General features: G+C 39.1%; 1 protein-coding gene across 1 annotated transcript in view; it reads left to right on the forward strand.

The window, feature by feature from the left end:
* The first annotated feature begins 3011 nt into the window (after window positions 1–3011).
* ttc12 (tetratricopeptide repeat domain 12) overlaps window positions 3012–23666 on the forward strand; it is a 35837-nt gene continuing 15182 nt past the window's right edge. Inside the window, exons 1-9 of the mRNA XM_041809545.1 lie at window positions 3012–3063; window positions 5208–5362; window positions 7157–7178; window positions 17390–17467; window positions 17573–17694; window positions 19172–19231; window positions 19735–19806; window positions 20198–20258; window positions 21431–21619. Coding sequence (XP_041665479.1) covers window positions 3012–3063; window positions 5208–5362; window positions 7157–7178; window positions 17390–17467; window positions 17573–17694; window positions 19172–19231; window positions 19735–19806; window positions 20198–20258; window positions 21431–21619 — 811 coding nt within the window. The remainder of the gene's footprint in view (window positions 3064–5207; window positions 5363–7156; window positions 7179–17389; window positions 17468–17572; window positions 17695–19171; window positions 19232–19734; window positions 19807–20197; window positions 20259–21430; window positions 21620–23666) is intronic.

Here is a 23666-nt window from a genome sequence, read left to right on the forward strand (position 1 = left end):
ATGTTCATTAAAAGTGATTAAAATGGGTTAATAGTGGCATAAATGGATTAACAGAGGCAAGAGGTGGAAAGTCAAAGGGTTAAGAATAAAACAAACAGGCAGAAAGGTAGTGAAGTAGGAAAAAGTGGCAAAAACAGGAGAAAAGGGTTTAAAGCACGGTAACAATGGAACAGTGGAAAAGTAGTGAAATGGGATTTGTAAGTGACAAAATGGGCAGGAAAAAAGTGATGAAGAGGGTTATGTGGCAGATATAGGTAATACTTGTGATTTTTTTGGGTACGGTTTCCTGTTGGAATCATAAAATCAAGTTGGGATAACCACAATTGCACATACAGTATTCTGAAGTCAATTATGTCTTGCTTCTAAAAGAGGTCAGAATTTGGGGCAATATCACCATCTCTGATGTGCTTGACCCCATCAGGAGATACTGCAGCCATCTCAAAGGACTCTGTGAGGTTTACTGCCTCTGTTCCATGTCTTAAGTTTTATGGAAAAGTAGCATGTCGTTTCATCTTTGAAGTATCATTATGTACCTCAAAAATAATTATGTGTAATAAATATATCATTTATATTCAAATACCTTTTTAAATGTGTAAGTAAATACTCATCTGACTTTTTATGTTTGTTGTGTATGATTGTTTCCATAAATAGCATTTTTATACACATGCACTCCTTGGAACATTTTTTTTTTGTTGTTGTTGTTGTTGTTGTTTTTGTTTTTTGTTTTTTATGTTTTATTTATTTATTTATGTATTACCATAAACGGGCAAGGAACCATTTATAGTACCATATATAGTTATTTCTTAATTGACCTTGATTTTCCCCATGATAATGGAAGATATAAAGATAAGTGACAAAAGTTTAAAAGAAATATTGAAGGGTTTAAATTTTGAATTTCAGAGTATTTCAGTGAGTGCCCTATAAAGGGTTAACCATTCCATGGATCCCACCATGATGTCAGAGGCTGATACTGGTGGCCAGTATTAACTATCTCATTCCATACTCATTCACACACCACTGATGCAGCAGTGGGGGATATATAGGATATGTGTTTTGTCCTATGACCGCAGGAGCTGGGATCAAACCTCTGACCTTCCACTTTAGAGATGACTGACTCACAGATCAGATCATAGTGAAAATCTTATTACAAATGTGACATTGTCTGTATTTTTCATTGCTAAAGGTAGTCACTTAACCCCCTGAGAAACTTGGTTGTTGGCCTTTAGCTTGCTTTAGATTTAATATAAAGTAAGTCCAGCACATAATACATTTCTGTAAAACTCAAACTGTTGCTTATCCTTTTAGGGAGAAGGAAGAAGTGTAATGTACCAAAGAGAAATTACCCTTTTGTGGAAACAGGTAAAAACTTACTATATCTAAGGTAACATTTGGATAATTAAGACAAGACCTCTGGGTGATGTGGACAGAGGATTTAATCCCTGATTAAAGCTACATCGTGCAATCTCCCTTTTCATGTATTGGTCCTAAATCAGTCCAAATATTTTTTTCTCAGATCAAATCATCATTTTGTGTTACTGCATTGGCTAAAAAGCACAATAATTATTTTACAATTATTTTCCTTCATGTTAAAAACCTTTTTAGCATTGTCCCAATCACCCAGTATTATGCTATCTGGAGTGTTGATATCTCAGGATTAAACATTTTGTAGATGATTGTAACTACCAAAGTGTAATTTTAATGCCATTCTGAGTGAAATGGTCTTCATTGATCCACCAGTGTTAGTTCCTTTGGTCACATAAATACAACCTGATTAAAAAAATATAAACATAAACATTTGAATGCAGAAGGACATCTCTTTGAAGTCTATGTCTATTTAACATCCCAATCACCCCGAATTCACTCTAGTTGATGCAAGAATGATTTATTCTATAAGAAAAGAGTGTGATTGACACCTGCCACTTTTAATCCTCCTCCTCCTTTAAGAAGTAATGAGAAAGTTACTACTCACCCAGAAATTATGCAAACTAACGTGTAACAAAATGCAGTTCGCCTCCTTCCTAAATTATGAGTGTAACTGCACTGAAGTCTTTATGTGGGCATTTTATTCAGATGAGTAACCTTTGTCTCCTCCCCACATTTATGGCAACAGTAATTTGATTTATTATGTCAATCAGCTCACTAGAATACGTTTTTTACACACTTGCATTTGACTGCGACCACAGAGAGGCAGTGTTGATCTACTGCCGACCAAAAGGAAAGAGAGTTCAATATGTTGCATGCTCCTGAGGGCAGGCTCACTGAGAAGTTCAGAGACAGGCTTCTTGGATAGGCTGCCGAGTCTACTGTAATGAATCCACTGAATTTATGCACAGGGAATGGAAAAGGGAAACCAATCGCTGCACGTCGTAAAACATCAAAAAGTAAAGAGAGCCAGTTAATTACTTGTTTGGATTCAAAGGAAATACGTTTGACTTTTACGTTGTTTAGATTAAGGCAAACACGACAACCGAAATGCAGAGTAAAATGTGCTGCCTTCATAGCTTTTGTAAAAACTAACGTCACGAAGAAGCAGAGACGTTTTTAATTCCCAGACATGTGACATGGTCACGACTTTGGTGTTTACTGTTTTAGTCACACATTGTTGATAACAACAAATGACTGTAATGCTGTTAGGAAACAACAGCATATAGTTGAAAGAGATGACGATGGGTATATTTTTACTGAACTTGGTTATGACAACAATAACATATGTATATTTCATCTCTCCTTTATATTTCCTTTGTTTCATTCGTTGTTCCTTGTTGTGTGTATAACCTGGGATAGTTCTCCATCACGACAGTGCTCCGGTCTAACCTTTGGTGCTGTTTTGAGTTTGATACTGGAATATACGAGGGGTCTTGAATACATCACGTCACTATGGCAACTCGACGCTCATTCTTGATGGGGAAACTTTCAGCGTCCTGTTAATTCAGTGTGTGCTGATTAGATATAAATAACAGCAACATAGCTTCACATGTAAAAAAAATTAGGTTTGATGTGACTAAAGGAAGATGGACAAACTTGGAGACTTCGATGGCTTTTTAGAGAATGTCGACAAAATAAGTAAGTAACCTTTGAGGCTTTGGTGCTGATAGCTAAAACTTGCTAACTTACAAGCAGTCGTGAGTCAGCCGAAAGACGTCATAGATGCTGGTAAGCTAACAATGAGAGATAGTACTGTAGATTAATGGACTACTTTGGCGAGTCTACTTATTACAGCCCCCCACTAAATTCGTTTAATAGTGCATCATATAGCGTTTGCTAACAGAAGTAAAAAGCAAGGCTGTGGCTCTGATAGCCTCAGACGCTACAGTTTTCCCATTAGTGACAGTAAAACAGAAATCTTTTTGTAAAATATTTAGGCTCAGTAACTATACGCATATTTTGAATTTTAACGCGTTAGGCTTGTTTTTTTTTTTTTTTTTTTTTTTTTTTTAGTTAGGCGCATTTAAGACGTGAGAATATGTTTCGTATTTTGCCATTTGTGTAACATCTAATGTTGCTGTATCCCAGGCCGCACATAAGGGGGGTTAAAGGGGAGAGCTTTTTGGGGCCCTGCCAAACTGTGGAGCCCATGGAGGTCAGCGAAAATCATGGTCTGTTTAAGTGTTAGGCGGTAATAACCGCAGTTTGATTAATTTTTTAACCAGATATAGTGGCTATCACCCCAGGCATAGCAACTCTTTTCACAGCAGCAGATACTAGAAGGATAAGGGGAAGGATAAACTTTATTATCCCTGGAGGGAAATTTGTCAAGGAAAAAGTTGCAACTTAGCTGCCCACAGTCAACAGAAAAAGAAAGTTAGAGGACAAAGTTTGTATTGCACCTGCCCAGTAATATTGCCCAACCTCACTGCAATAAGCAGATTGGCAGATTGAAATATACTGCACAAACACATTGTGCAAGATAGCAATATGCCTAAAAATTAAAAATTACGGAAAACCGCTTAATGGGCAAGATAACCAGGTAAAAACCAAAACAGGTTAAGAAGTGCTGTTACAAAGATACAATTAATATAAGACTAACAAAGGATAAGTGAGCTAGATAAAATCAGGTACAAATGTCACAATAAATTAAGTGCAAAAGTTAACCAACACAGCTAAGTTGAAGAAGCTAATATCTTAAATAGCTACAACCTGATAAACATTTAGTTTAAACAGATTGTTTGTTGAGAAGAGCGATGAATTTAGGGAGGAAGGAGAGCTTTTAGCAACTGTTTTTATATGTGCTAGTTCTGTACCATCCCCCAGAAGGTAATACTTCATATTCTGAAGAAAGAACACCAGAGGGGTCCTTCAGAATTCTTTAGGCCTGATGGACAACAAATTTTTGAGGCTAGATTAAGGGGACAGGTAATTTTTCCTTCCAGTCACCTTCATGGCACATTTAAGCTTTTTTTTTCAATCTTTGATTTACACTGAACAGTGACAGAGCCAAACCAGGCTGCCATCCCATTTCTGATCAGACTTTCCAGGACAGCATTATAAAAAGTCATCATCACATTCATACTCACACCCAACAATCTGGGTCTGTGGAAAAAATGCAGTCTTTGAGTCAGTTTGGCACACAAGAAATCAGTGTGTACATTCCATTTCAGTGAGTTATCCATCTAAATGCCCACATATTTATGAATCCACCTGCTCTATTAACTACTGCTGACTAAGACAGGGTCATGTGATCTTACTTCCCTTGGGTCAAATATCATTTCCTTGTTATATATATTTTTTTACTTATGATTCTGCTGGCCTTATAGCTATGTGGGACAGTTTAGTTTTATGTTTGATGGTGACAGAGTTGTATGAGGATATGTTGAAGGTGAGAATGGATTCAATGAGTGAATTAAATAAGCCAGAGTTAGAACAGGAACTTTAAAAGTTCATATAGTTTCCTCAGCAGGTGGAGGTGCTGTTGTACTTTTTTATGTACACAGTCAGCATGCTGAGACAGCTGAGACAGGTGTCTAGCTCAGGTATTTAAAACTTAGTAGTACAACATTTTCCCCAAATGTGCTTAGGTATAAATAAAATGACTGATTAAAAACTTGCCAAAAAAGTACAAGAATAGCTACTCAACAGAAATGCAAGAAAATATTATTTGTTACTTTCCACCCTTACAGTGTATCAGATTTAAAATTGACAGCATGTTTGATTTGAGATAAGGGTGGAAATTTCAGTGATGGCTTTAAAGAGATTTTTTTTCTTTTCAGGTGAACTTGTGAAGGATCTGAATTCCTCTAATGTTGAGCTCCAGCAAGAAGCAATGGAGAAAGCTGACTGCTTGATCACTGCTATGGAGGAACCTTTCAAGACAAAAGTCAACAAGACTAAAATTAACACAAACCCACCACTTCAGCCCTCTTTGGTAAAGACATGCTTACAGTTGCCCAAGCATAGTTTGTCTCCTTTTGTCTGTACATCTTTGTTATATTTGGGTTTTTGCAGATATCTGTTATGCTGATATATATATAAATTCATTTCAGCTGATATAATATTGATAATGTTATAAAATGCAGTTTAGGCCTAAGACTTCAGTCTTGTTTTTTTCCAAGTTTAAGGACAAACTAAGAATCACACTTAAGCCCTTAAAACATGCTTTAGTTAAAAATAAAAAGAAATGAGGGAGAACAAAGAAAAAGATGTAGACATAGGTCCATTGGTCCAGCCCAAAACTCCACAAGATATTGTGGATATGCTGCTTTTTACAGCAGGCACAGAAAGACATTTACTGCTGATATTTACTGCAGGTTGTAAGTGTTGGCAGAAATGTTCCTACTGACCTATACTGATATTGTGATGATAATATTGTACATCCCTGATCTTTGCTCCTATATGCCTGTTTTGTGTCTGTCTTTCTCTCTATTGCTGTCCCTGTTGTTTAAGCTCAGCACATACACACAAAGCACATGTTAATTCACATGTTTTGCTGGTTACTAGTGTTGTACTCAAGATCACTCTATCCAAAACCAAGACTTGCCGAGACCAGAGTGCACCAAGACCAAGACAAGACCAAGACTTTTGGGGGTCAAGACCATGACAAGCTGAGACCGAGATAAGACCAAGACCATAAAAATCAATATAAAAAACATTAAAAGGTTGAACAGTTAAAGAGCATTCTCTCTTTGATTTTAGTTTTCTTTTAGATAAATTTGACCAGTAAAAACAAATTTGTTCAGCTGATTTCTTGTGAAAATAAATCCTTGTACAGTGCTTAACAAATTTATTAGACCACCTGTCATATTTGTCTCAGAGACCATCGAGCATCATGAAGTGCTTTAATGCAGACTCTTTCATTTTCAGTGAGCTCTCCATGTTTTACCATTTTGAACAGGAATGAGGAATTTCAAACTGAATTCACCTTTTTACACCCAAATTTGAGCCGGCTCACTGGGCTTCTCTGAGAAGTCAGGAATGAATCAAGCATAACATTCAACCACTAAAACTCATTTTTCTGTTCAGGAATGCAAGTAAATAACTATAATTTGACATATTAATCAAGAAATATAAATGTGCTTTACTATTTTTTTCAGTTTTTTAGTAAATCAGTAAATTTGAAAATTCATGGATAACAATAATTATATTTGAGCATTAAAAATATCATTTGGGTTAAAGAGCTTCTACATATTGGTGTATTAACCATTGCAGAAATATAAAAAATGATTTGTTGCTGTTAATTTAGGGCAGCTGTGGCATAACCCTTACTTTGTGTGGTGGTCTAATAAATTTGTTAAGCACTGTATGTATTTAAAAGCCACTGACAAAAATGAGATGTTTTTCTAGATTTGGCAAGGGAAGAGACCTAAAGTAAGTGTTCAGAGGTTTTTCTGACTAGAAATAAGATGGACTGATGTTCAGGTTTTTGCTGGTGTAGCTATTTGTTGTTTCAGCAAGTGCTGCTTCTTATTATCACATTAATAAAGTCCAAGAATAGCAGATCAGTGCCGGTCTCGACCAGTCATAAAAATCCTGAGTCCAGCCAGTCCAAGACCGAGACAAGACCAAGTAAAAATGCTCTCGAGTCCAAGACAAGGCCAAACCATTCTCGAGTACGACATCACTACTGGTTACTTGTCACTTAGGAAAGATTTAGGCCATCCAGGTATGCTGTGACAGCAGTGCTTTTTAACATTCTTTAATTTGTTCTTTTCCTGTTTTATAGAGTCTGCAGAACGAAAGTACAGGTAAGTAGCTCAATCAGCCTGTATCTCCTAATCTGGCATGCCATAAAAGATTCTTTGAGCCAAACACATATGGAAAATATAGAAATAAATTGTCTCTCATGCATCCTTTTTCCTAAGATTAAAAAACAATTACACACTGACAACACTGTTTAAACCAAATATGCTTTTTAGCAGTTGTTGTTTACACCAGAGGTGGAAAAAGTACATGACTTTTGTACTTAAGTAAAAATACAGTTAGATTAAAATGTATTTAAGTAATAGTAAAAGTACTGTTCTATAAAGCTACTCAACTAAAAATATTTAATTTAAAGTTTACTTTGAGTTCTGAGTAGCTACTGAGGAATTATACTGTAAAATATGATCTTTCCATATTGGCAAGAACGAGAGATTAGATCCCCAACCAGGTTGTTCAGGTAAAGTCACACCTCTATAATAAAGTACAAAACACTACAAAATTGACAGTGTTAAACTCATATTTGAATTTCATACTTCAAACGTGTTTGTTTTGGCCTACACTACATGTAGTTAATATACAATTTTTGAAGTGTTTAATATTTTACATTATAACAGAGCTGCAGCATCTCTTAAAAATCTGTGGCAAGGTCTCCTCTGGTAAGAACAAAGCAGAGAGTCAACCTCATAGCAAGGTAATGCATGCTGATGAAGAATATGCACTTTGCATCATTTAGGAATACCAGATCACTGTTCAGGCAACATCCAAACACAACTAAACACATATTAAAGACATCTAAATGGCATGCACAAGATCTTAGATCAACTGACCATACAGAGTTGAACTAACACTGGTGGATCAATGAAGACCATTTCACTCAGAATGGCATTAAAATTACACTTTGGTAGTTACAATCATCTTCAAAATGTTTAATCCTGAGATATCAACACTCCAGTTTTTCCTTTCTGGGATGTGTTGTGGAATCATGCTCTTTTTGTGTGTTACTGTGTAGTAAACAGAGATGGAAAAAGTACAAGAGCCTTGAACTCAAGATTGTACTCACGTAAAAGTACAGTTGTCATGGCTAAAATGTACTTATATCGGAGTAAAAGAACTGGTTTCAAAATGCCCTAGAAAAGTACAAGTACCCCAAAACACTGCTCAGTTATGGTAATTTGAGTAAATGTAATTAATTGCTTTCCACCCATGGTTTATACTAGGGCTGAAACGATTCCTCAAATTATTTGGGTGATTCAATTAAAAAAAATTAAAAAAAAAAAAAATTATCTGCCTCAAGGCTTCGCTTAAATCTGTCCTTTATTCATATACACCCATGCTGTAAGCCTGGACATCGTGCTGTTTGTTGCGCGGCGTGCTGTGTTTTGCACGGACAACTATCTATGTGGAACAATGCACTTGTTTTCGCTGTTACTACAACGTAACATGCATGATTTGAGGTGTGAAAATCATTAGGGAAGAGAAGTTGATGCAGTGATGTTTACAGGCATGCGTCCTGTGTTACGCAGCCGCTGGCCGTGGCGTCATGGAAAATATGGCACTAAGCCTACACTGGTGAACTTATGCAGATCTCCGGGTTTACGCACCTCCTGCATGACTCACTGCTGTGAGACAGCGCTCAGTTTGTGTCTGCAGACTTCAGGGAATTTCATAAACTTCTCTGATTGACCCGACAGTTTTATAGTAAACCGTAGACGTCACGGTTTCATGTCCTGTTTTGGTGCTTTCCTTCTCTCTCTCTGCCTCTCTTCCGTGTGCGCACATTATTATTTCAATTCTTGATTACAGTGTATTTTTCAAAATGTTTTGACATCCCAAATAATTTTATAAGACTTATATTTATAATAAATTGACACCAGTTAAATAGAAACACTATTGCCACAGACAGTGGCTGAGACAGAGACTAAATAGGTTTAAAGTTCAACATTATACAGTCAGGATTCAACAGGTCACAGAGGCAGCTTTATCCCTTAAAATGTGTTCTCCCTGTCAGTGGATGGGCTTAAAGGTCAGATTATTATGGTAGATAAACTCACAAACAAAAATGTGCAAAAATTAAAAGTGAACACCCTTTAAAAAATAGAGCGTATTCCTGTAATCTAAAGGTTCAGCTCTCATACATCATCAGACCGCTGTGTGAATGATGGAACTTTATTCTTGCTTAGATGTAAAATATTACATTCATGCATAAAGTATTGTGTCCCTTTACTTTAATGACAAATTGGAGAATAGAAATAAACTACAATAGAAGACATAAAGTGTTAGCACCAAAATTTTCCTGAGAGAGGATCCCTAAAACCCCACATATGGCATAATCTAATGTAATTATTTAACTTCCTGTCCTTGTAACTTTAAGAAATGTAAACTGCCATAAGAACTTCATTGCACTTTGTAAAATATATTTTCTTTAGAGAATCTGTTAATACCAATTTTTAATATAGAAGTAGTTCATTTAAGGGACCAAACTTCTTTTCTCTTTTGTATAGTACTACTTCTCTTAAAAAAGCAAAAATCTCTTATTGGAATACTCGATTAATCACAAGAAGAATCGATAGAGTACTTGATTACAAAATGAATCGATTACTGCAGCCCTAGTTTATACCAGCATCTTTCACCATGAAGCACTTCTGCTCTTGAAATGTCAGTCAGTCTATTTGATTATTTCAAGTGTAGAACTTTTACCATGTTCTAGGCTACATATGATTGCTGTTCATTACACAGTAAGCAGTTTTCTGTATCATCCTGTACCTATTATTATGATGCCATTTTAAGGTTTAGTGCAGAGATGACATTTTCCTAAGGTGCATCAGGATGTTTTCATTGGCTGCGCTTGTTTGGCAGGTAGATGACTCACCATGAATCATGGTAGAAAGACAGGCATGAGATGTGTCCATATGTAGCAGCCTTTGGGAGCTTATTCTCAAGGTTGGCTGTTTTTTCTTCTTTGTTCTTTCTGTCACTTGTCCTCTGAGACCATTCAGCTTCCCTCACTTTTTATTACTGCTTTTATCTGTCTAGTTGGCAGTGGTTTAATGAGGCTGAGAAGCTGACTCTGATGACACACTGCTAGCTTATCCTGATGAGGGAATTACTATGAATACAAGAATCAGCATAAATGTTTTTTTTTTTACTGGTGTGTTTTGTCAGAGGCGTCCTATCACAGATGGGAGACTTGTGGTACCGCTTGCAAAGGGTGTGGGAACTTAGCTGTAACTTCTAAAAAGGATGACCGGACATCGCTCTTGTCTTTTTCTTTACTTTACTTCTGAACAATGAAGCATTACAGCAGCACTGCGTGGCGTATTTTTCTTGTTGTCCCTCATTCATTTCTGTTACATTCTCAGAGATATTTACGTCACCTTTCGACACTGCTTTACGGCAGATAGAACTGTAGTTTCAAAAGATTAACAGATGCGTACCGCCACCTAGTGGTCAGTAGAAGTAACTGTCCAATAGTTGAAACAGATTAACTTAAATGCTTTTAACTGAGAAAACCCATTTTAGCCTTTTAACTAAAAGTAAACAACATAAATCACTGTATCAATGAATTAAAGATACAACATCCTCCCCCCCATGAACTCTGTTCATGAAATCTCTAAAGGATATAGCAGTTGAACTGGTCTTCTCAAGATTGTCCTGTCTGATGTGCGCACAGCACAAGACCTCACAAGTCCATCTCGACCCAGGAACAGTTCCGTGATCACACCAGTTCTCCAAATCTGGCGCGGCATCTTGTCATCTCCAATAAGCACCAGATCACCAGTCTTTAGAGGTGTGGAATGTGAAGACCTTCGGGTGTGAGCAGATTTAAGCTCCAACAGGTACTCCCTTTTCCAGCGAGTCCAGTAGTTGTCGAGAAGGCGCTGGCGATACTTCCACCTCCGGTTTAGTTCCTCACGGCTTGAGCTGGCAAGTTGGCTGGCAGTCTGAAAGGTCTTGGGTGGCAAAGATGAGAGTCGTTTGCCGATTAGGAAGTGAGCTGGTGTGAGAGGCTGCGGCTCTTCAAGCTCATTGTAAACAAAGGTGAGAGGTCTAGAATTGATTGTTGCTTCCACTTCTGCTAGCAGAGATGCTAGCTCTTCAAAGCTCAGTGAAGCCTTTCCCATCACCCTTTTCAAACAGGTTTTAACTGATCGTACAAGCCTCTCCCAAAACCCCCCCCACCAGGCTGCTCGTTCTGCGATGTACTTCCATGTGATGCCTTTCTCTGAGAAGTACTTGAGAAGCTCAGGCTCCTTGATAGCCTCCCAAAGTGCTCTGAGGTCTTGATCAGCTCGCTTGAAAGTCCTTGCATTATCTGAGTAGATAACTCTGCAGAGGCCCCGTCTAGATGTAAACCTTTTGAAGGCCAGGAGAAATTTCTCTGTTGACATGTCCGACACCAATTCTAGGTGCACTGCACGAGTCACAGCACAGGTGAACAATGCAATGTAGGCCTTGTCCACTGCACTCTTGTTCTTGACATAAAGAGGACCTGCAAAGTCAACTCCAACTGTTTCAAAGGGAGGTGATTCTGTGATCCGGTCTCTTGGTAAGGGTGCTGTAGTCTGCTGCACAGCCTTTACTCTGAACCTCTTGCAGATATTACAAGCGTTGAGGATTCTTTTCACCATTTGTCGGGCACGAGGAATCCAATATTTTTCTCTGAGTTGCACCAAGGTGTCTCTCATTCCTGAGTGCATCACTTGCTTGTGTGTCTGTATGATCAGCATGTCTGAGAGTCTGTGATTTGTCGGCAAAATCCACGGATGCTGCTCACTGAAGCTCAAGTCTGAATGTTGCAGCCTTCCTCCGACACAGACAAGTCCCTTTTCATCAAGGAATGGCTTCAAGTCTGCGATTTTTGAGTCCCTTTGAATCTCTTTACCTGCCTTGAGTGCAAGTATCTCCTTCTGGAACCCTTGACCTTGTATCTTCCAAATCCAATATCTTTCTGCCTCATCCAGCTCATTAGTCGTCAGCTCTCCTTTTCTTTTCTCACTAGAGCTTGTGTTGTGGAGAAATCGTTTGACCCAGGCTGTAACTCTGAATACAGTCTTAAGATTGCTGTAGTTGTCCAGGGTTAGTAATGGGTCTGGATCTGTTGTTTCTGTGTTATTTAATTGGACTGTCACTTGGCTTGCTCTCAGTTCAGCCTTTATTTCTTCTTCAGGAGGCTTGTCAGTGAGTGACTCTGGCTGCCCTTCTAAGGTCAAAAGGAGTGGTCCTGACCACCAGAGCTCCTCTTCTTTCAGGCTTGATGCTGACTGACCTCTAGTGGTGAGATCAGCTGGATTAAGCTTGCCACTACAGTGCGACCAGGTTTCTGGCATGGTCAGGGACTGTATCTCCATAACTCGGTTAGCAACAAATTGCTTCCATTTCTGTGGTGGGCTGCGAATCCACTGGATGACTATCATGGAATCTGACCACATTCTGACCTGGTTTGGCTGCATGTCCATTGCCTTTAGCAAGTTGTTGGCTAGTCTTGCTGCAACCAAAGCCCCCATTAACTCAAGTCTGGGTAGTGTGAGCTTCTTACTGGGTGCTACTCGCCTTGGACATTACCAATCTTGTCACAGTCTCACCTCCTGTAGTCTGTCCTTGGAGGTATGCTACTGCACCATAAGCTCTCTCACTTGCATCGCTGAACACATGAAGAATTTGTGCCTTAAACTCTTTGTCAGTTCCATACCATCTGGGAATGACGATCTGATGCAGCTGCAGCAGCTCCATGCACCAATTCCGCCACCTTTTGGAGAGGTCGTCTGGCAGTTCCTCGTCCCAGCTGATGCCCCTCTGCCACATATCCTGAAACAGACACTTGACTCTGATAGTAAAGGGTGTCAGGAAACCCATGGGGTCAAATATCTTAGCTGACGAGCGCAGAACACTTCTCTTTGTGTTCTCCTTTGATCTGAAGATGGCCATCAGATGTCTGTGGTCGAAAACGAAGTCATCAGAGTCTGGTCTCCATACCAGACCAAGCACCTTTAACACACAGCCATGTGCCTCCGGTTCCAGAGTGACGTCAAAGTTCTCCTGTAGCCACCTGGCTTTCAGTTCGGAGGAGTTTGTGGTCCACTTACAGAAATTCATGCTGGCAGCAGATAAAATCTCCCTTGCAGCTTTGGTTAAAGCATAAGCTTCATCAACATTGTCTGAGCTGGCAATAAAATCATCAACATACAGGGAGTCCTTTAACAGGTTAACTGCTTGTGGATGACTTACTTGGTATTTTTCCAGGTGGTTCCTGATTGTGGCTGCCAGCAGGAAAGGACTTGATGACACCCCGAAAACCACACGAGTCATTCTCAGTATGCGTGGTTGGGTGTCCTCAGCATCAGGAGGTCCTGTCAGCCACATGAACCTCAGTGCATCTCTGTCTTTCTCTGCAATAGAAATTTGCAGAAAGGCCTTGGTAATATCTGCCATGAAAGCAATGGGATGCACCCTGAATCTTACTAAAATGTTCAAGAGGTCTTGGTTGAGATTGGGTCCCGTAAGCAGACAATCATTAAGAGATGGACAGCTGTCCTCATGAGAAGAAGCGTCGAAAACAATTCGCAGCTTGGTCGTTGCTTTGTCTTCTCTTATAACAGCATGATGAGGTAAATAGTACTCTGCATTACTGCCCTCACCCCTTTCTGTTTGCCTCAACTCTGGGATGCCTTCACATATTCCATGCTGAAGATAGTCTTCAATCACATCATTGTATCTCTTGAACAGTGTCACGTCAGCCCTTAGTTTTCTTTTTAGTCCTTCAAATCTTTTTTGAGCGATTCTCAAATTGTTTGGGAGTTCTGGTGCATCTTGTCTCCACGGTAACTCCACTTCATATCGCCCGCCTTTGTACTTGACTGACCTGTCGAAGTTCTGTTGTGCTTCAATGTCACTTACGTTGTCTTGGCTTGCAGTGCTGGAGATGCCAAGTGACTCTATTTCCCAGAATGCACGTAGCTGGTCTGAAACTTGTGTACTTTCCTCGATGCAGACCTTCATGCACGAAGCTTCACTCATGCTCGACATAGACACTGGTCCTTGAACTGTCCAGCCAAACAGTGTTTCTACAGCAACGAGAGAATCTGATAGTCTTTCTACCTTGCCAGACACAATTTTCCAGTAGAAGTCGGCACCTATCAGCACAGACAGCTCCAGCTCTTCATCACTGTTGCCTGTGACATCAGCCGAAGACAGCCCTTTTCTCTCCAACTGCTGCTGGATCTGTTCTCCAGGGACTTGCATGATGGCTGAGCTCACTTGTGGCGTTTCAATAGCTTCGATTTCAAGGCCTTGCATTTTGTTGTTCAGATTTTGTAGCATTAGCTTCACAACATTACGTTCAGTTGCCACTGCAGTGTCACTACCAAAGGTGTGGAGCTTAAGAGTTTCTCTTTTCAGTGTTGGTAGTCCTAGTGCCTTTACCTGTCTCTCCAGTACGAAGCTCCGCTGGCTTCCTCCATCCATCAGACAGCGCACCTTCCTTCTCCCCTTTGTTCCCTCAGCCCATGCTGTAACAGTTTGTAGGAGAACTGTCTGCTGCTTTGCTGAGTCTTTCTTTATGGGTTGAGGAGCCACTGATGAGATGAGGGCGTCGGTAGTCTCAGGACCACTGCTTGATGGTTCGGTTTGTTCGTCTTTGTCACACATAGAGGGATGGTGTCTCCGTCCACATGTGCTGCATGAAATTCCTTTCGTTCTGCAGAATTTAGCAATATGCCTTTGCCCAAAGCACACAAAACATCTTCCCATTTTCATCAGTTTTTCTTTTCTTACGTTGAGGGTGTTGTTTGTGCACAGTTCTGATTTGTGACTTGTGCTATCACAGAGTACACAGGCTGATGAAGCATTTGAACTGCTTGTGTGAAGCGCTGCAGCTGATGGTAAGTTTGGCTTTCTGTATTTATCACTGCCTGAGTGCCTGGACTTATATCTGGGCTGATGAGTGGGCTGGGGGTCTTTATTAAGGTTTACTGCTTTGGTTAAGTGCATAGCACGTTCTCTGCTTTCAACCTCTCTTTGTAAGAAAGAGATGAGATCGGGAACATTTAGCTCGTGTTCTGAACTTCTTTCACGTGTGTATGCAAGAGCTAGTTCGTCTGGGATCATCTGGAGTAATATTGGGCACAACAGCCCTCCATATGTGTCCGATACCACCCCCAGGGACTCCAAACCTCTGATCTGGACCTCACACTCATCATACAGCTGTCTCAAAGCAACAATGTCTGTAGACCTTTTGACTGGAGTTAGGCTGAGCAGTTTAGACATGTGTGCATTTACAACAAGGTCTTTTCTTCCAAACCTTTCCTGCAACATATGGATAGCTGCATCATAGTTACTGTCTGTAATCTTCAGCCCACTGAGGGCTCTTGCTGCAGGACCCACAAGATATGACTTAAGATATGTAAACTTTTCCGTTTTGTTCAGCTCTCTGTTTTCATGAATTGCTGTCTCAAACTGATCCCAAAACTCTTGCCATTTTGTTATTTCGCCGTCATATTTGTTGATATACAGCTTGGGTAACTTTACTGAGGTTCTGTTCATCACTCCGTTTGAGTGTGTACTCACATCACTTTGACGAGGCGAGCTTCGACCTCCAGCATTTGCCTCCTCTCTTTCAATAATCCGTTTTGCGCGGCTCTTCCAGAGGTTAACTGTGTCCTGATAATCCACTGTTTTAACAATGTCCTCTTCCAGCTCGTCCATAGGTATCTCCGGTTCAATTTCCTTCTCTAATTCTCGGAGATTCTCTTCCTTGACAGACAGCACGGCCAGTAGCTCACACAGACGATCACAGTTAGCATTTTCCTTACTTATTTCCTCCTCAATAGTCCGCAGCAGCTTCGTAGTAGAGGCTCGTATGACTCTGCGTCTTTGTTTCAGTCTTTGCAGATTCTCCGCCATTTCCTTCGGTTCCTTCGTTGCAGCTAAGCTAGTTACAGCTATCGGTACGTCTTTTCCAAAGCCGCTGTTCCCGGGTTTCGGCACCAAAAATGTGGGAACTTAGCTGTAACTTCTAAAAAGGATGACCGGACATCGCTCTTGTCTTTTTCTTTACTTTACTTCTGAACAATGAAGCATTACAGCAGCACTGCGTGGCGTATTTTTCTTGTTGTCCCTCATTCATTTCTGTTACATTCTCAGAGATATTTACGTCACCTTTCGACACTGCTTTACGGCAGATAGAACTGTAGTTTCAAAAGATTAACAGATGCGTACCGCCACCTAGTGGTCAGTAGAAGTAACTGTCCAATAGTTGAAACAGATTAACTTAAATGCTTTTAACTGAGAAAACCCATTTTAGCCTTTTAACTAAAAGTAAACAACATAAATCACTGTATCAATGAATTAAAGATACAACAAAGGGGTTTAGCTCTGGGATTCTGGAGAGCCATGTTCAACCCTCTAGAGGTGTTGTTGGACAAACAGAATGAAACACCAGCAAAAGCAGCTCCCCACTTGACAACCCTTGCGAAGAGCTGGCCTTTTGCTGCCCATTGATCTGCATGATTAACTTGTAGGGCTTAACTGGGTTTAGGGATTTTTTTCGCTGAGTGCTTATAGGGCACAAGTATCTTGTGTTTTCATTAAAAATATATTAAGAGGCTGCAGTGGTAATGTCAAAAGTTAGTATGCATATTTCTTTACATCTGCCTTGTATTCACAATTCATATCCCTTGACTGTAGCAACCTGAAAGCAGGATTCCATATTAAACAACTCTTCATCCAATCAGCCTTTATTTTCAATTCTTCCAGGGGCCAAACTTTGGAAGCTGAAAATATGTGAATCTTGTACACCTCTGTGTAAAATAACTAATATTCAAGTTGACACATCATACATTCAATTCACAAAATGCTGAGGAGAAGTAATTCTGTGCTTGAGGCTTTGGAGACAGCGAAACAATTTTTAAATTACCCCCACTGATATTTATTTCTCTGGACTCAGAGCAACACGGGATCTGTCTTTTTAGAGAACATTTTTCAGTACAATCTCACAAAGAGAACTCTGTGGGTTTTTATATTCACCAAATATGACCTTTAAAACCTAGTTTTAAAAAGCTGTTTATTCTCAGATTCTAAAATAGTTTTGAGGAGACTGTATACTGATAATTGGATTTTGCACATCTAAAACTTTGACAAGATAAACTCTCTTTTTTAAAAAGTTCCTAAGCATTTTCTAGACTGTTGCATGATTAAAAATATCTTAACAGTGCTGTCTTATATTATAGCTCCTATAATCCAGTGTTTTCTTTATCATTAGAGAGGTTTATGAAAATCATGGAGTGGGATGCAGAAGAGAGGAGCAAAAGGAGGGCTAAAAAAGAGAGAAAGGCAGCTGGTATGTAATTTTCTGATTCTTACACATCTTGTTTAAAGTCTTAAGTTAGCTGCTCTGTTGGCTATAACAGGGTCTTTAAATGTTTTGTTGTTTGTGTCACTGCAGCTCTCAAGGAAAAGGGGAATGAAGCTTTTGCTCAAGGAGATTATGAAACAGCTGTGAAGTACTACAGTGATGGCTTAGAGGAGCTACGGGACATGTGGCCGTTGTACACCAATCGGGCACAAGTGAATATCCTAAGCTTGTTTTATTCATCTGTAGAAGTGTGACAACACTTTAAAAAAGTGATATAATGTACTATAATACAATGCCTTTGGTCTTATCTTTCTGAACTATAAAAAGTATGAACAAGTTAAGGATTCTGAGTGTGTACATCAAGTATATACATGGTTTGTACAACTTTGCAACTTTCAAAGCAGATTATTAGACCAAAACAATGCTTTTTTTGGGCACAACTCCTCCATCCTTCAGATACAGCCCCCCCCCCCCCCCACACACACACACACACACTTCTGGCTCCACACTTCTCTGCTCCTGTCCTGTTTCATAACTAGTTTCTGTGAGCTGGAGAGTGTCAGACAAGTGCTGATACATGGGGTTCTGTAATTATTTTTAAGTGACAAAAAACATCTCAAAGCTTTTTTGAATGTATTTATAGTTCCTATAAAATGTATTCACCCCCTTGGATGTTTAACACTTTTATAGATTTATAAATCAATCATGGTCAATACAATTTGGCCTTTTTGACAAAAAAATACAAAGAAACCTCTGTAATGTAACCTGAAAACTGAACTGTCCATTAAACAATAATATGCCATGTAAAATAAGTGACTGCACAAATATTCACCCCCTTAAATTATGACCATTTGAGGTAATAATAAATGCCTTACATATTTTTATTCAATTGACAGGATTTTTTTTTGTTGTAATATTTCTTCCAAGAAGGGCTAAATTACATACCCATGATTGATTTATAAAATCAATAAAGGGGTAAAACATCCAAGGGAGTGAATACTTTTTAGGCACTGCAAGTTTATCATCTTTGTTCCTTTAAATCTTTAAATGGATCAGCACCCCAGTACATCTCTGACCTTTTAAATATCTACACTCCCTCGCGGTCCTTGAGGTCTGCTGATCGGCATAACCTTGTCGTCCCAAAAACCTAATTAAAAACCCGAGGTGATCGAGCCTTATCTGCAGTCGCTCCCAAATTGTGGAACGAACTGCCACTCAAAATTAAAACATCCCCCACCCTACCGACTTTTAAATCATGTCTTAAAACTCATTTTTATTCTTTGGCTTTTAATTCAGCATGAGACTTGTGCGATCTCTGTCCTTTTATGTCTTTTATGGTCCTAATCCCTGTGTTTTTTATGGCTTTTATTTGTTTTTATGTGTTTTTATTTCATTTTAATTGTTTTATTGATGTTCTTGCCTGCTTTTATGTCTTTCCTCTTAATGTTTTTACTTCTGCAGTCTTTGTGACTTCTTTGATTTTACTGTGCAGCACTTTGGTAAACTTGAATGTTTTTAAAATGTGCTATATAAATAAAGTGGATTGGATTGGATTGGATTACAATGTCAATTTGAGTAACGAAACTACGATTCATGAATTATCACAGTCCTAACCTTACTTGTCCGAGTTTATTTCCAACATCATTTATTTGATTCACCGTTAACAAATGTAACTTTTATTCTGTTCAGGCCTACATTAAGCTGGGAAAGTACGAGGACGCCATCAGTGACTGTGAATGGGCCCTGCGGGTAAGGCCTTGATGGGAACAGGGGTCAGTTATTTCCTGCATTATTTGTCATAGTGTCAGCTGAGGTGGGGGTTTATTTGGTTGGAGAATACTCTGTCCTGCTCTGCACTCAAACGGTCGTAATAAATGCAGGACACGGGTCATCAAACATGCAGGGATGATCACTGAAGTGAACATTGTGTTTGCAAGCAAACATTATGCATAAGTTCATTCCAGTTTGATATGATTGGAGTTTTCTAACAGACTTCTGAGCAAATGTTAGTTTGCCATTAAAAAAAAGGACAGTTTTAGCTTTGGATGACAAATTTGCCCTTTAATCACCTATTCTTTCTCTGGTCAGCGCCCTCTTGGAGTGTAGTGTGCCCCTGAGGTTCAGTTTGAATGCATCTCCCTCAAACTCTGTTGGTGTCATCAATACCTAAACACTACATCATTATTATGTAGATGTGCTGCATATGAGGTGCTTTAACTAATACGCTCCCATGATCATTTTCCTTCTATCAGTGTAATGAGAAGTGCGTAAAGGCTTATCTACTCATGGGGAAAGCATATCTGGCATCGAAGAAATATGATAAGGCGAGTATGATTACCTTTCATTACATCTAATCACAACAGATTTTTTACACATTGTTCTTGCATACAAATAACAACACTTGGTATCTCATCTAAATATAGCAGTCACATCAGTTTATTTTAACGGTTGTATGAACATGATGCATTAAAGCAGTCCTCATCCTACAAATCCTTTCAGTAGACTCTGACTGTTAGAGATTTCAATGTATTCATAAATTAGACCTCAATTTAGCAACAATATCAAGCAAGACATCTTTGATATAAGTATTGCTAGGTGTTTTTGTATTGCACAATTATGTTGAGATGTTGGGTCTTTTGGTATAGCATGAAATATTTTTGATAGAAAGGTACTGGATAAAGTGATTCATGATTAACCTGATCTTTCTCTTTATAGTCAAAAAGCTGTTTCAAGAAGATAACAGAAATAGAACCTTGGAGGGAGAAAATGGTACAAGGTAATGAGTCATTTTCAGGGAAGGAAAAACTGAACAAATATTGCCAATTGCCTTAATTTCTTGCCCTTACTGTGTGTGTTTTATATCCCCCATACTAAGACTGGGGGGTATGGCCTAAAATTTATATCACAGTGTTCTTTTTTTGCCCTTTGTGGTCATGATATTATATATCATAAAAAATTTAAAAAGATCATGCTTGTACATGCCTGTTCAGGTGTTACAACCCCCCTTGTTCCTCTAAAACAGTGGTTCCCAAACTTTTTGAGCCAGGCTTCTCTTTGGCAGATGCATGAATTTTCAAGCCCCTCAACCATCCCTCACCAAACTTATTAACACATAAATTTATATCAGTATACAGAGAAAGACTATTTCATGCAGGTAGGATGTGGTAAAAAAGGATTGTGCATCTTTGTTTAATACCCAGTGTAAAGCCAAGGGTGAGACATAACCCATCATATTTTCTTTTCTTTGTTTTAGTAGACTTGATGCAGGTGTAGATTCATTGTTGCCAAATTACAAAAGGTTAAACAGAGCAAAGTAAAGTCTGCTTACATTAAACAAGCTTGTACCCCATTAAAACATTCTGTTGCAGCAAGCATAGCTTACGTCACTCCGTTAGATACATAGATAACAGAACTATTTAGCTAGTGTTGCTAAATTGCTAATGTAGCTAAAGCTAAGCTCACAAAGTAGCTAAATAGGCTACTTATCTTCATTTGTTACATAGCTTAGTTAGCTTGAGCTACGTTTGCTTGTAGCTTACATAACTAAGCTAACAGCAGCTATATAAGCTACATATCTACGTATCTTTTGGGGGGCTGATGCTGATACTGATATTTAGCAATAAAAAAATTGCAATAGCTTTGAAAATAGTTATTGAAGCTTTAAACTCTAAAAGTTTACTTTGACTTAATCGGCTACATGCTCAGTCATAACTTTTTAATGTGAAGTGTGATGCAGCATTTTATTTCTTGTGTGTGTGTCAGACTTACCTCTATCTGTGAATGCATTTAGGGCAGTAGGCAGTGCAGGCTGTCACCTCAGGATGTCTTCTGCATTAAAAGACCCTTTAGGATCTTGCATTCTTTGACAGTGCCGCTACAGTATGGAATAATTTTATGTCAGAGATGAATCTGCTTCCTCCTCTTCCCTCCTTCCTTTTCTGTCTTCAGAATACCTGACAAAAGTAAACTTGGAAGAGGAGAAAGAGAGTCAGGAGATAAAGGCGATGCGAGAGTTTGACAAGGGAGAAGAGAAGGCAACAAGAGTCCCCCAGCTGCTGGAAAAGCTGTCAAAGCCGGACAAGATGTCCTTATACTACCACGGAGGACTTGAGATCCTGTCACAAGCAGTCCATGATTGTGAGTGTTCAGTAAGGAGAGCTACACAAGCTACACAATTATCTTTATCATCTAACCTATTTGTTCTCACTTTCTCTCCTTAAAACCTGTTTCACTTGTCCCCCTATTGTCTTGGTCCTTCAGAATGGGGAAGGCCAGTGAATTTCAAAAGTTTTGAAGGAGAAAAGGAGAGGTGATGCAGCACTTAAGTGCTCACATAACAAGGGAGACTACACAGTGCATTACTGATTGTTCCTCACACTCCATTTTCTTGTCACACTGAACACATTTCCAATACAGACAGTAAATATACACCAAAAGAGCAACACCGCGTCAGTGCTGCCTGCTGAGCCCATGTGCAGAGGACAGGTCTATATATCACAACACTACACGTCACTGTAAAATAACCCTTTAACAGCTATGTGAAATTTGCTGTGCAGAGCGGTTTTCCATAGACATGAATTCTGTTGTCAGATCAGTATCAGCAAGTTTTATACTAGCTTTCTATGCCTGGAGAAAAGTGAAACCTCCAGTGATTGATTTGATTTGTGATCCGATTATGATTATCTCTATTAGCTGAATAAGACATTCCCTTGACATATAAATACGAATGTAATTTTGTTTCTGAGCTGCTGAGTAGGTTTTTCAAGCTAGCAGCGTCAGCCCTCCCATCAATCAAATGATATCTCAAAGGTGTAAAATGATATCAAATACATTTAGATATTGTAATAGCCCTTATTTTAGGTACAGGGTTGTGTGAGCTCTGTCAGGTGTAGAATAAATATAGCGTGGGTTGTTATTGGATGGCTAAAAACACTATTAAGCCTTCTGGAGCTGTCTCAGGTGTGGATAATGAAACACCTGTGACAGCAGATGTCCGTTTCACAACCTAAGAGGCATACCTGCAGTCAATTCAGTGAGAGTATGTAGCAAGTGGGTGGTGGTACTTGTTTTTCAGCTTTATGCATTTATAGCAGTGTAGCCTGAGGTTCTCAATGTGGACTGGAACCCTGGAATATACCGGGTATTAAATGATTCAAATGCACTGAAGTGTGAGCTCTTGTAAAGGGACCAAGAGTATCTAGAGTTCTTGATCAAGCAAGGAGCAAGTAACTATCAAGGCGCACTGGTCAACCATACACAAGAAAAACTCAACTCGAACTGAGCGTATTTGTGAAATTTCTGGAGAATACTATTGCATTATACTTATTAGGGTTGTCCTGATCAGCACTTTCGGCCTCTGATCCTGATCCGATACTTTAATATTGGATATCTGCCAATACTGAGTCCCGATCCGATATTCATAATTACTTAGATTAGAGTTTCAATTGTTTTTGTTCACAAAAATAACTGAAGTAAACAGAATAACTACTAGATGTCTCAAATTTTTTTCCATTTAAATTAGTACAGCCAACATTGTTGTGTAAAAAACAAAATCGCATTTCTGCTCAAAATGGTGTATTAGCTCTGTTTTACTTTAATAATCCATGTGTTTCACACGTCCATCTGGCATGTCAGGTTAGGGTAAATACTGATGGCCACTCAACAGAGCAGCCTCCACCATTAGCGTGTCAATGTAGAGTCCATGTAAAGCAAGTGTTACCTACGAAGTAAAAAGCATTAGCAATTTTCAGATGACTAGGCAAGCACTATGAAAAGCTCAAGCCCATTTGCCAAGTCTAATTTCAAGATATAAAACACAGAAACTAAGGCTTTTATTTCTAGAATCTAGTAAAAAATCTGCAAATGTGATAGAGCAACAAAGTTTTACTTGTTGAGTTTCTTGAAATGGGATGGACAATTTAGATACCTTTTTACATCTCATTTTAAGACACTCAAAAAGAAAATTTACTTGCCACAGAATTTTTGGCTGACTGCTGAGGTCAGCCCGACAGATGGCTCTGTCTGTGTCTGACTGCCTGAGTGAGTGACTGAGTGAATGATGCTACTTTCACTTTAAGAGTCATACCATACAGAGTTGGTACCTTGACAGCAGTCTTGCAGCAGCATTTTGGATCATTTATAGATTATTGTGGGATGATTTATTCAGGCTGGTGAAAAGGGAATT

This window comes from Cheilinus undulatus, linkage group 2, assembly GCF_018320785.1.
Source record: "Cheilinus undulatus linkage group 2, ASM1832078v1, whole genome shotgun sequence".
Taxonomy (NCBI): Eukaryota; Metazoa; Chordata; class Actinopteri; order Labriformes; family Labridae; genus Cheilinus; species Cheilinus undulatus.